The sequence below is a fragment of the Brassica napus genome, chromosome C4 (genome assembly GCF_020379485.1).
Source record: "Brassica napus cultivar Da-Ae chromosome C4, Da-Ae, whole genome shotgun sequence".
NCBI lineage: Eukaryota > Viridiplantae > Streptophyta > Magnoliopsida > Brassicales > Brassicaceae > Brassica > Brassica napus.
This window is the reverse complement of record NC_063447.1, coordinates 1,073,508-1,088,247: the sequence shown is the minus strand read 5'-3', so window position 1 is coordinate 1,088,247 and position 14,740 is coordinate 1,073,508. Positions and strand designations below refer to the sequence as shown.

General features: G+C 29.7%; 1 protein-coding gene across 1 annotated transcript; it reads right to left on the bottom strand.

Moving 5' to 3' along the window:
- Positions 1–3,473: 3,473 nt before the first annotated feature.
- Positions 3,474–6,079, bottom strand: LOC106414688 (NAC domain-containing protein 43). The gene is made up of 3 exons (XM_013855296.3): positions 5,701–6,079; positions 4,983–5,269; positions 3,474–4,282 (listed from the first exon to the last, which is right to left on the bottom strand). The coding sequence occupies exons 1-3, from the start codon at positions 5,885–5,887 to the stop codon at positions 3,683–3,685; spliced, it is 1,074 nt and encodes a 357-aa protein (XP_013710750.2). The 5' UTR covers positions 5,888–6,079; the 3' UTR covers positions 3,474–3,682.
- Between the last annotated feature and the right edge of the window lie 8,661 nt (positions 6,080–14,740).

The window sequence follows — 14,740 nt, the reverse complement described above, 5'->3', positions numbered from 1 at the left end:
GTTGACAGATGAAACACTGAAATTTAATCAGCTTTTCGAGACGTTTATGTTTTGAGTATTAATTTGTTTGTAGTTTTTTATTGTTGTTAATATATTGAAATATTGTCTTAACTTACTTTTGTGGCGTAATTTAAGGTCCATTTTTCATCTAATTTAACGGGTTTTTTTCAACCAATGTTACTACATAATGGCAACACCCAACAATACGTGCATGGCAAAAAAACAATTTAGACTAAGGCTGCATGGCAATTTTCGATTCCATGAAATCAAATTTCTATGTATACAAATTAGGAAAACAATATGAACGTTTCACCAACACAACAGCAATGCCAATATTTTGCCATAGAAGATATGTACATGACTTTTTAAGTCGTGCGTTGTTGAAATTTTGCATCCCTTTAAAAGCTAATATATGCCTTTTACTATACTTAGTAACCCTTCGAATTTTAATCAATGATATGTTTATGTGTATATATTTATTATGGCGTTAAAATGAAATCGTCAACTTTGTGGGAAGAAATACTTTGGGGGGGGGGGGGGGGGGGGGGGGGGTTATTAGTAGATGAATTTGTGTAGAGTCTGTGAATTTTGAGAGTTGATAGATTTAAAAAAATTATGTGGATTGTGAAAATTTATATACATTGACTTATGAAATTTGATCATAACTTTTTTAGATTGATATAGATTTTCATGAATTTGTATTATCTCTTTTCTATCATTTTTTGTAAAATAATATATTTATTTTCTAAATCATATAACATGATTATTTATTTTTTGCTTTCAAATTAAAAAGAAAACAATACTGATACATACAAAATTGAACAATTTTCTTAAACAATCATTTTAAAATATTTTGTCACAAAAAGAACATCAAAAAAAAGAAAATGACCAAAAAAAGTTTCATTAAAAATGGAAAAGACTATTTTACCCCTTACGGTATAGATGTATAAGTAATAAAAAAATAAAAAAATAAAAAGTTGTTTCTATATTTTTTTTTCAAATTCGAACAATTTTATAATTTTTTTATTTAAAAAAAATATACTTTTTCAAATTTTCTTTTTGAAATTCGAAAATGTTTTTTGAAACTTAAAAAAAATTATTTTAAAATTATTAAAATTTGTAAATCTAATTATTATTATTTATATTAAAAATATAATATTTTAAAAAATAATTATATATTCAAAAATGTAAAAGTATATAAATGTAATGAATTATAGTTTGAAACATATAATTTTGATTTAAGGTGCAATAGATATTTGGTAAGAATAATTATTTTGTTTTCTAGTATTTTTATCACAAGTATTTTGAAAATCACATGGATACATATGATATTTTGAAAGTTGAGCCTTAGGAGTAAAAATGAATAGAATTCATCTCTCAATAACACTAAATTTAGTTAGAATTAGAGAATCAATAATAGCTAAATTTTTTGAATGGATTTTGAAAATTCTTAAACCAATAATAATGGATTCCACTAAGATTTTTGAAATCCAAAAACCGATAACAATAGATTCTTAAAATTCACAAACTCTATACAAATTCATCTTCTAATAACCCCCCCCCCCCCCCCCCCCCCCCCCCCCCCCCCCCCCTCCCCTAATCTATCGACCCACACCTTAAATTATCATTAAATATATAAAAAGAAGGTTATTCATTAATAAGCTGAAAAAATCCCCATATTAATTGCTTATCTCCACATGTCGGGTTATAACTTATCACGTGTATAATCAGTTTTGTTTTTGGATTTTATGTGTAGAAGCAGTTAGCAATTAGTTATCATAGCAGATGGCAGCTGAATCTTTAGTCTATAAATTTATGAAACTTAGTGTAAAATATAAAGTTCAAAACTAAATTAATTTTGAACGCCTACTAGTACGAATAATTATTGTTATGAAAAGTATACCACTGGATGATTTACCACAATGATTTTGTGCTAAACTTAAAAAAAAGAAGTTAAAACGCAAATCATTAAATTATATTTCCTATGTTCCTCAATGATGTATGTTTATATTGTTTTACCCATATCTAACATAATAAATTTTGATAAAAAAATATATTATTGTTCCACAAGGTCCCTTTTTTAACAACTTTTCCACAAGATTCTATATCAGCTATTTTTAGTATTTACTATTTTTTCATGATTCTGAACCAATAGTATTTAAAAAGTACAATTAATTTCTTTTGAAATTTAAAATTCAAAATTAATAAAATTTACATAAAGTTTTTAAATATAAATCTTTTAAAAACAAATTTTATTTTACAATATTTATATTTTAGAAACAGAGAAAATATACTGCGCATACCTTGTAACGTCCATGAAGAGAATAATTTAAAAATTCTTTGTGAACCACAAGTCTATGGTAATTTCCAAATATTTAAGGAATTTATATTTATAATAAAAACTAGAAAATGATTTAGACCAACAAAAAAATAGAAAATGATGCTATTTGTTTATAGTTATAATGCTCTAAGATTAGGGTGAAAACTAGATATTTGAGAAGACGGGGAAGCACTTACACGACCATAAAAACTGTTCTCCGAAAAAAGGAGAAGAAACAAAGCATCGATATAGTATATAGTTTTGATTTTTTTTTACAAAAGAAATATATAGTTCTGATTCTTTTCTCACTTTCTCGGTCACTACATATAAAAACAAAAACAGTTTTTTTTTATATAAAAGACGTGATTACATATGCATAATCGTTAATTTTTTTCTTAAGTGTTGAATTTTCTTAGCTAAATAATTTCGATGCACATGTGTTTAAGCGATACATTATTATAGTCAAGACGGAGAATAATAAGGCTACCCTTATCTTCAGTACCATATCACTCGATTCTATGTTTGAGATCAATCAATAGATTATGATTGATTTAGAAAGTCTTAAAATTATTGTACCGTACGTGTTATTTTTTCTCTTCTTAACCTTCTTCAATTTATAAGAACAAATATATAAACCTTCTTCAATTTATAAGAACAAATATATATATATATATACCACTATGTATAGTGTCATTAATGATACTCAACCGTTATCTATATATTGATATAGAACATAGAACGACTGATAGTACTTAAGATAAGATCATACATTGTTTTCCTTGTGCAAAGATCATACATTGTTTTTTTACAAAAACAAAAGATCATACATTGTTTCTTTTTGCCTACTTAATTACTAGAGTTGGGATTTAGGAATGGAAAATATATACACGAATTTCGACTCAAGTATAGTTCGATGTCCCGACAAAACTGTATAGTACTTGTCTTTCGGTTACTTTTTCAACAACTAGTTCCTGGAAAAGACATCAATTTTTTATTAAAAACATTCTTTCCATGATCATGGGTTTAATATAGTTTCTTGGAATATGTTTATTTGTTTCTTCTAGAAGCAAAACCACGGAATTAAAAGAAAAATAACTATATAATTAATAACTGGAAGACATTTTGATTCATGATAGATAATGCGAACCCCATCTATAACAAAATTTATCCTTTTTGAAATCTTTTTTGTCCTCTTTTAAGAATCCTTAGTTTTATATAATCTGTTTTACAATATTTCACATAACCACTGTAATTATCACAAATCTGACTTCCGTTTTTAATGTTTTCAACAATATGGTATGATTATCTTTCTACACATGTAAATTGACTTTCTCTGTGTGCCTCTCTTTCCCTCCATTTCCATTATCCACTACCGTGGCGAAATGAGTCAGATGATGATAATAGGGAGGACGTCGTCGTGTTCCATAGCTCCATCTCCGGTGTATATTCTTGCATTAAACCGGCGTGGTACGAACCGGACCGGTTTATGCTAGGGAAAGCGAGATGATCCTGATCAACGTGGCTCTCATCGACGGTTGCGATTGAGTATGATATGGGTCCGTTTAGCTGCGAAGCCACAAGCCGGTCCAAAGCGGCCCAGCTGGTAACGAAGCTAGTGTCGACCACGTTGCTGACGTGGATGTCATGATTTGTGTCAGGAGAGTTGACGTGGCAGTTGTTGTTGACTATTTGACTGCTAGAGCTCTCGAGGTTTGGGAGTTTCATGAAAGGGTCTAGATTTAGCTCTTCTTTACAAGATCTCCCCATTAGTTCTAGGAGTTGGTCAATAGTATCATCGTTGAACATCTGAGATGAGGACGTCGCCCTTGCCATGTCTCCGCCGCCACTAAGGGAAGCTCCTCCGATGGGACTGCTTAAGGTTTTGTGAAGGTCTTTTTTCTTGAAAATACGACACACCACCCATCCTTCGTCCTGTGATGCCTCCCCAATAATAGTCACCACCTTAAATATTCCACAATTATTAACATATATCAGAGAAGTCCATATTTTATATCTTGTTTTCAATAGAGCTTGCTTAATCCCTTTAGATCCTCATCACTTCACTTGCAATTCGAGTGAGTCATGCTTCACCATAGTTATCTTGTCTGCTTTCTTTTTAGTTTAAACATCAAAAGACTAAAATAGTATTTTTACTTTGTATGTGAAATATTTATGTATTTATATCTTTATAATTATAATGAAATCTGAGACAGGAATATATTTCTATAATATGTAGTTTTGATGCTAATTTTCAAATGAAATCACCGCAATACTTTATAGAAAAATATTAGTACGTGTTAGTAGAAGTAACTTTTATAAGAGCAAGATTATTGGTGTATCTTATGTGAAATTTTAAGGGGGGAACCACAAAAATTGTAAAACCGAGGAGAGAAGTTTGTTAATTAAGAGATATTTTCGTTTGGTCCTTGTACTGTTTACGGATTCCACTGACGCGTGACGTTCCACAATTGGTTTATTTTTTATTTTATTTTTTTAAATCAGAAAAAAAAAAATTTAAGAACCCTCAAAAGTCTTTACCGATAATGATGCTCTAAGGATCAAAATTAAAAAATTGAGTCTGTGATGTAAAGTGAAACTTGATTGTGTCACCAATATATATAATATAGATAACCCGTATAAATGTAATGATATTGATACATACCTCACGAACCGTGACATCCTCAGGGGAAATAATGTTGTCGTCGAGTCTATACTCATGCATGATCCAATCAGATTTTTGGCCGTGAGGAGCTCGACCTTTGTAAAAAACAAGAGTCTTTCTCATTCCGATCCTACGGCCGTTACTATATATGATCTTGTCACGGCCCGTTGCTTTCCAAAATCCGGCCGCCGTAGCTCTGTTGGTTCTGGTTCCCGTCGGATATTTTTTGTCCTTGTGGCTAAAGAAATACCAGTCGTTTTGAGGCGTTGTTCCTATTTTACACATCTCTGCATAACGACAAAAACAATCAGAATATTTTTAACATAAATTATGTAATTAACCAAAGCCTATCTTGGATCTTTTGTATGAACTACCTCCCTCATATAAACAAGCAATAACAACGACTAAGTGTAGAGTCTTTGTATTCTAGTCATATTCTCATAAAAGGGTACATTTTTTTTTTTTGGTAAAAACATCATAAAAGGGTACATGATGAGAGGTACGTCATGTATCGAAAGTAGTATAAACAAGACTACCATTTATATAAAAGTAAAACTTCTATCAAATTCAGAAATTCAATTGGGAGATTGTGAAAAGAGAGATTTTTTTTTTATCGAAAGAGTGAATTTATTTATGGAAAAAACAATACTAATTGGTACACAGGCAATTTATTTATCACTACACCGAAAATACTAAATTTTATTTATGGAAAAAAAACCTTGAATATCCCAAGGCTCGAGCTTGTTAAGATCAACGTCGCGAATAACGTCAAGATCGATCTTGATGCTATTGACTTTCTTCCGGAGATAATACTGCAGCAGCTCTTCCTCGGTCGGGTGAAACCTAAACCCAGGAGGCACTTGAGATTGTCCGTTCACTGATATGCTCATAGATTTGGACATCATGATCAACAGATTTCAAGGCAAACTAAATCAAGAATCAAGATCAAAAGAACAGAGCATATAGTGTTTATTTAACTACCAATACAAAAGTTGGAATGAGAAAGCTAGCGGAGAATGAGCCAATATATATTGTTTTCTAAGAACAAGATGCATGAGGAAAACGCATGTGTTTTGTACAACTTTTTTTGTTTTTCTCGATTACTTAATAAATTCGACTTTTTATAAGCCATCCAATGCACTATTCAATAATTAATGGTTATTATTCTTTTGTTTTTTCTCAATTATTGTATCGACTTTTGTTATAGTTTTGCTATTTTTTCCATTAATTAATTAGTTTACAAATTAAAACACGGATCTCTCTCTAAGACGATTTTGGTTTTACTTGTCTTTTTCAATAACTTAATATCATCAAATGTACAATTACGTGAATGCTATATTCGTCCATATACTTCTTTTCTATGACTTAAAAAAATTAAAACATCAATAGAAATAGGGAGATTTACCAGATATAACTTAAAACTTGATTTTAAATGCAAAACTATACCCAAACTTGAATCAATTGCAAAACTAACCTAATAGCCTTACGAAATTACAGCGAGTCCCTTCTGACCAAACAAAAAAAAAAAACTCATTTTTACGAAAATAACCTCAGAAAGTCTTCTGAGTCTTCTGAGATACCGTAAGTCGTCTGTAAGACATTAAGACATCTAAGGAAGTCTTCTGGTATAGATGATCTTAAAAATAATTTATAAATTTTGTAAAAAAATATTTGGATAAGTTAAAAATTGAAATCATGTAACTATTCACAGTTTTAAGTGATATAAATTAAGATATATTAAAATTGAATTGTTTTCAACATAGATGGATGAAAGTAGTGAATCATGATATTCTTTGGAATAGGGTTTGACAACATATGTTGTAATATTTTATGTATTATTAGGGTTATATTTTGGAAAGCTTAAATGTTTTTTTTGAAAAATTAAAATTTTACCTATATGTGTTTATTTTTTGTGTATAGTAAACACTTTTTAAGTTTAATTTGATTTTATGAAGTGTTTAGTTAGTTAATTTAGTTTAGGGGTTATATTTAGGGTCTAGGCGCCTTACAGAGAAGTCGTCTGTTGATTAGTATTATCGGTTAGAAGACTTCTCTGAAAGTCTTCTAACTCCCGCTAAAAATATTTAGTTTCCCGCCAAAAATATTTTAGTTTCCCGCTAAAATTATTGAAGTCTTCTGGGTGAGTTACAATTAAGTTTTCTAAGAAGTCTCCTATCAGAAGACTTACTTGAAAATCTTCTGAATCGAAAATATTTAACCTTATTCGAATTTTTGTCTCTCTATATAAAGAAAAATTTACACATTTTCTCTCCTCCTCTCAAATGGGTGCAACAAAAATGTAATGTTCCTCATTTTAAAACTCTCCAACCGCTCTCTAATCTCTTTGAACTTATAAACACCAAACTTTATATCAATTTATTGTTTTTATCTCATGTCTTTCTCACTAATTTATCTTGTTTTCATCACATGGTTCTTATCTTGCACTCCTTTAAAGGTAGATTTATTAATTTTAGATATGTATTTTTGTGTGTTCTATAAAGGTAGATATATCTAATCTTCCACTCATGTTCTCTGTTTTAAGTCATTTGAACGTTTTTGGATATGCAGGTTTTTCAGATCTGGATCAGACTTTGGAAGACTTCTCGAAAGTATTCTAAAATATAATGCGCTAGAAGACTTCCAGGAAGTCCTCTGGAAGACTTCCAGGAAGTTTTTATGTCTTATCCTATGTCTCAATTTCATAATAGATCTGAGTGTTTTGGTAAGTTCTTATGTCTGATTTTTCTTTATTTGGTAACCTCATGTTGCATAAAGTTCTTACCTTTTTTTCCAAACTAAAACTCTCCAAACACACTCTAATCTCTTTGGCTTGAAAACACCAATTTATATGATTTTTTTCATTTTTGTCTCATGTCTTTCTCACTAATATATATTTTTTTGTTGAAGATTTTTAAGCAGATGGTTCTCATCTTCCACTTGGATATGTACTTTTTGTGTTCTATAAAAAAATATTTATCTAATATTCCATTCATTTTCTCTGTTTTTAAGCCATTGAACGTTTTTTGATATACATGTTTTCAGATTTGAGTTTGATATACATGTTTTTCAGATTTGAGTTTGATATACATGTTTTTCAGATCTGGATCAGACTTTGGAAGACTTATGGGAAGTCTTCTAAAATATAATGAGCTAGAAGACTTTCGGGAAGTCTTCTGACAGAGTCTTCTTCCATATCAAGTGGAGTCCAAGCTTGTTTTTGTAGAGTAATGATCTATAATAGTTTTGTTTGTGGTTTGATTTGTGATTTGCATGTGTACTCATTTAGTTGTGATTTTTTTTGTAAATTTGAAGAGATATTAATGAAAAAAATTTGGTAAATATGTTCATTGTCCACAATACTATTTTGCCAAAATTACTTTACATAATTGAAGTTATTGATACAACTTCAATAGCAAAACACAATAACACAAAAAATTAATCAAATTTATTACTACTAAGGGAGAAGAATTCTCAAGAAAACTTAGTCAAATTCACAAAAGATAAAACATTACATAAGTTCAAAGATAGAACACTTTCATTAGAAGTCTTCTTGGAAGACTTAAATTTAAAGCGGGAAATTGAAATATAAGCGGGAAATTTAAGCGAGAAACTCAAAAATTTTAAGTGAAAATTGAAATTTCAAATTTCTTGAAACTTAAAAAGTATATCTTATGATCTAAGAAGACATATTAAACCATATTACTTGATATTCTTGAAATTACTTAACACTTTTGAAAATTAAATAAACATATCTTATAGTTCCTTAAAAAAATTACAAAAAACTAATGTAGAAGACTTCCATGGAAGTCTTCTCGAATTAGCTGGAAACATTAATACACATGAATGTTGGTAAACTCATAATTAAAACCAATTAAGTTATGAATTTCATTCAGGAGCTTAAATATCGACTAATATACATGAATTAACAAGAAACTGTTAAAATTTTTTTATAGTTTTAGAGAAAATAAAAGTTCATAACATTGACGTAGACGACTTCCACAGAAGTCTTGTGGTAGACTTCTAGGAAAGTCGTCCATTTAGGTTAGTTTTGCAATTGATTTTTAACCTAGAAGACTTATATGAAAATCGTCCATCTTTTTTGTCAAAAAAAAATCTCTAAACGACTTCCATGTCAGAAATTTGACTTTTCCTGGAAGTCGTCCAAGATAAAAAAAAGTTTGACCAGAATCTCGGAATAAAATAATGGACGACTTTCGTGTAAGTTGTCTAATGGACGACTTCCGTGTAAGTCGTCTGGAAAAAAGTTAAATTTTTAAGTTTTATTTTTCAATTGCAAAACTAACCTGAAACGAGTTATATGGAAGCCGTCTAGGTATAACAAAATATTGATTTTTTAATTTTCTACTGGACGACTTATGTGTAAGTCGTCTAGGAAAAGTCAAATTCTTGACACAATCTAGTCAAATGCAAAACTAACCCGTTTACCCTAGACGACTTACATGGAAGACGTCTCGAGATTTTTGTTTTAACAAACAAAGATGGACGACTTCCATGTTAGTCATCTCTAAAAACACATTTAAAATTTAATTGAAAAACTAACCTCTGCACTGACCTGAAGACTTCCATGTAAGTCGTCTACAGCCAGAAGACTTACCCGGAAGTCGTCTGGGCGAACAGATCTGAAAAAAAAAATTGATTTCATAGTTTCAACCAGTGAGATAATTTGTTTAGCACACATAATTCTTCTCCAAGCACCAAGAATCTCAAAGAAAAGTGACCCACCAAGAATCGTAAGTTTCAATGGCTCTATGAACAATAAAAAATTTAGAATTAAAATCTTGGGTTTTTTGGATGAATACGGAGAGAAAGTGAAAAATATGTTGTTTTTAGTTCATAAGAATTGAGAAAGAAAGAGTGTAAATTGATTTGAGGTGCATTAAGAGCTTCAAATTGGTTGTTCATGGTGGTTGGTATATTGATGGCAATGGCAATCTTGTAAATACTTGAAGATGATGAGGTTGGGAGAGTAAAAAGACTATTTTCGAAAAGAAAAAAATTAATGGCATTTTCGTGAATAATCTGAACTTGTGGGGTGAATAAGACAAATGAAATTTTTCAAAAAAACATAGATTAGTTTTGTGGTTGACTTTGAGTTTTGAGTTAATTTTGCAAAAAACCCATCGAAATAAGTAACTAAAAATCATGATATAATTATTATCTCCATCTATTTCAATCTATGGCGATGAGTAAATTATAGGAGATATATCATTAAGGGTTATTATTGTAATTAGTGAATACCTAATCCCTTATGTATTATGTATAAATACTGTACAAATACCTATCAATAAAATATTCAGCCTCCTTTCGTATATGGTATCAGAGATTGGAAATATAGTAAATAAATAATAATATGGAAAAGAAAAAAAAGGTGATGTAATTATCAGAAGGAAAGAAACAGTAGGGTCCATAAGCAACTAGATTGTAGGAAGCAAGCTCACATCCTAACGATGACCCTCGACCTTAAAAATCTATATAGAAAAGCTCCGTTTAAACAAATTAACAACCTACAGTCATCGTAATAGTAATGCATTCGTCTTTTTCTTTTTTGTTCTCTTCAAGTTTATTGATGTTTGTAATTTGTAATTGTAAATGAGCTCTCGAATTATCTGCACACATGTTTCTTACAAAAAAGTCGGGATGTGGCATGTTAATAAGTTTCCATCTTGTCTGGAAGATGTGCCTTTGTTCACCTATAAATTTATAATTAAACGCTTCACTTCAAAAGTTTATTTATGTTTCTAAAACCAAAGAAGGCTACGTAAAGGTGAGGTTATTGCAAAGTAACAATGACGTCAAAAGTCTCGTAGTTATCAGTTATCACAAACACTGTAAAGTTTAGTACGTGTACTTACTTATCGGGTGGAAAGTAGAAACTTAACTAAAAACAAAGTTAATGGAGTTAAGTAGTGTTAATACGATTATTAACAGTGGGTTGGAACTAGACTTTTTGTTTAGATTAGTTAAGAGGCCCTTTTGCAGTTTTCTGAACCCAGAATCATTTTGTTTCGACTCCGGAATTCCATGCTTCTAATCATTATTTTTGGCCTGAATAATGACATTGCACCCGATTTTTTGTGTGTATCATGTGTTCATCGGGTGAGCTATAAAGTTCTTAAATTCTAATTAATTAATATAAAAACTACAAAACCTAAAAATAATTTTATTTTCAATTTAAAAGTATTTTTCATATGTTTCAAAATCTAATCGGTAGCATGACGCTTATCCGGACCATATTACTTATTTCAAATTTATATACTAAGATAGATTAGAATCCCTCTGATATACATTTACAAATATTTGAAATCTAAAACCAATAACTCATATGATTATCATTTGTATATTTAGATTTTATTTTAACATTCACGTTAAATTATCCAAAGGTTATATATTGACACTCATAATTGAGAAATTCAAAAGTGGATTTTAAAATTTTAAATTAGGTTAAAGTATCCAATTTTTTTATAAAAAAAGTAGCCATTCTAGATGAATAAAAAGGTTGTGAAACATGTTTTTAAAATTATGTATGTTAACATGTTTTCCTTTTCTTTTGAATTCTTAATTTTATTTTTATTATATTTTGAATCAAATTTTAAAAATAATTTTGGTACCATATATCCAGATAATGTTAATGACTATAATAACTAGGTTTGGGCGTTCATATATTCAGTTCGGGTTCATGTCAGTTTCCATCGAGTCTAAGTCTCTCGGATCTTAAAATCTGGACTAATCTAAATATTATATATTTTGGTTTGGTTTTGGGAGATTTCTTTCAGTGTCCGGTTGGCTTGGTTTTAAATATTTTGTACCTATAAATACCCCAAAAATTGAATATAAATGGGTTCGGTTCAATTTTCTTATCCAAAATTCGTCAAAACTTAGCTGCAAACCATCTTATTTATATAAAATTTTGAAAATAACCAAAACTAAACTATTAATAATTGAAACTAGAAATTTAAAATATCATATTATTTGAGAATGCTATAAAAATAAAACAAAAGTTAGCTCAGAACTCCCATTATTCATGATTGACCAAGTCATAGTAAGATATCAGCTACAATTGTAAATGTTTTATCAATATAATTAAAAAACAAAATATTACAACTAAATCATATATTAAATGTAGAAAAGAAAACACGTGAATTCATAGTCTTGAATATTTATTTTTAGGTCGGTATAGATTGGTTTTTATCGGTCAAATCTATTTAGATCTGGTTATCGAAGTCTATTAGGATCGTTTTTTTTGTTTTAGTTCTTTTCGATAGAGGAATTTTGGGCTCAATTCAATATTTGTAATTTTTGGGTCGGATATTTTTGGATCGGTTCGAATTCAGATTTTCAGATCCGAGTAAAATGGACATACCTAAATATAACTTTGATAAACCAAATTTTATAATAAATGGAAGATAAACAGAAAACTATTACTACAAATACATGATACTGGCCGCATCAGACATGTATTATAAGTATTTACAAATTATTGAATTAATTCTGCCTGAAATTTTTAAAACCGTCGATATATGACTTCACCAACTTAGTTTATAATTAATCATATTGAAACCTCAGTTTATATAACCGTCGATATGCGTATCTTTACGTAGGTAGGTTTTGGAGCATTACGTATATAGATTATAGAGTTAGTGTTTTTTCCATAGGCACGTTAATTATTGTAGTTTCTTTGATGCATTTGTCAATTATTTGGCTTACAGGTTGATGTCGTCGCAGAAAGTCATGTTCTAAATTTATCACATGCATATTATATATAGTTATATTATATACATGTTCGTTCTCAACGAGACGCGCCCATAAAAGTTTGTCCAACGACGCACCGCTATATTCAAATATTTACTTGATCACACCGTTATTTTTCATTCTATTCCAAACTATGATTTCTCTTTTTAAAATGATATTTTAGTATCTACTATGTTAAGGAATTATTGATAGATGATAAAACACAGAGTTCTATTGACTTCCGGTTAATTATGGAATGAAGATAAATTATTTTTAAGTAATCCTCCTGAAATGAATGAACATGCTTGTATTATACAAGCAATGAAATAATTAATAAAACTTGTTTTGTTTAGAAAAGCTAGTTTTGCAAAGCTACCTTGAGTGAAAATGTATATGTTTACCATGGATAACATAATATATACTACTATATATGTCTAGCTGGGATCCCATGTCTATCTCTCTCCAACGCAGTAGCTGGGATCCCATGTAGATGATTTTACATGTAAAACAAGAATTGCCGGAAAATGTGAGAAAATTGTGGATCATTTGTCTTGATTTCATCTTTTAAGTGCTATGGACGAATTTAAGTGTTTTTTCTTATAATGGGTTGGATGAGTAAATGCGAATAAAATAAGAGAGAGAAAATTGGTATACTATTCCATACATTATACACAGTGATTTTTTTGGTGGCAAATGATAACGAAAGAAAATGGAAAGACAAAATTAAAAACTCCATAGAAGATGAAGAAAGTTTGCATGGGAAGCAATCTGAGTTTGGTGAATTTCGTCAAAATTTGTTAAGGCCTTAATGGTAAGATGTCATGACTCTACACTCTTTTCTCTAATGGCGACTGGCGAGAGGGCGAATCTATAGTTTTCTATAGAATATGGACCTTTTCATATATGATATCCACGTGTTTCATATCACTTGGAATACTCTTTTACATGGTTTTGTTTAATATTTATTGTACTAAAGGATTCAACTTTAAAGATTAGCTAACATTGATTTGACAGAAATATAGTAACAGTTTAAAATTTAAATAAGAAATATTTCTTTGAGAAAAACAATATTTTTACATACCCACTTTTAAAAAAGAGATTTGTGATTTATTTACAAAACAAAAAAACTTGTCTAACCTTGACTTCTAAATATATCTATCTATCTATATATATAAAATTGGTTTTTTCTCTTCTTATGACATGTGGAAGAAGGGTTTGTTGACATGTGTATTCATATATTTTTTTTTTAAAAAAATCTTTTTTCTTTTAGATTATTGTAATTTGTTCCATAAATTTCTAATTATGTACTATTTAATCCTTCTCACACTATTAGTCTCTAAAATTCAAGAAATAAATAAAATAATAAAAATAGATTTAAAATATTTAATTTATTTACAATTAAAAATAACATAAACTTTCACCATTTTATTATTTTTACTAATTTATTATTTCATTTACAAATTATATACTTATTTCACTATTAATATCATAAGATAATCAAACTAAGAATAAGAAACTAGAGCACCAACGCAAATAACCAAGAAAGCGGGTCAGAAAGAGAATAATAATCAAAAGGCCAAAGCCACCAAGAAGCAGGAACATACATGCCTAAAACACTGGAATCACAATCAGTAGCTAAAAGATAAGAAACGCCTCACAAACTAAACAAGAATATACAACACGGCCATGCAAGTGAAAAACCACAAAATTCTAGATAGAAGGGACCAAAGCTCAAGGAGACTAACTCCGCACACCTATACAAAGGAAACATGGAAAGAAAAGAAACAACTTGAGGGAAAGAGAATGGAAGACAACCACCAAGAAATCAGAGACTAAACTTGAGACCATAAATAACATTCCAAGCCCATATAACATGCACGAACGAAAACATTATCCAAACCTCGAGTGGCAAACATGGTGAAAGGGAGAGCCACCAGAGATGCGATGAAAGCTGCAAAGAGATGCGAGAATAGAGAGGGAAAGGGAGACGAAACAAAATCAGCAAACTA

Excerpts from the sequence above, each read along its gene's own strand:
- LOC106414688 (XM_013855296.3), bottom strand. The coding sequence starts at position 5,887 with ATGATGTCCAAATCTATGAGCATATCAGTGAACGGACAATCTCAAGTG. Across the intron at positions 5,270-5,700 it reads CGAGCCTTGGGATATTCAAG|AGATGTGTAAAATAGGAACA; the intron begins GTTTTTTTTCCA and ends GTCGTTATGCAG. Across the intron at positions 4,283-4,982 it reads AGGATGTCACGGTTCGTGAG|GTGGTGACTATTATTGGGGA; the intron begins GTATGTATCAAT and ends GGAATATTTAAG.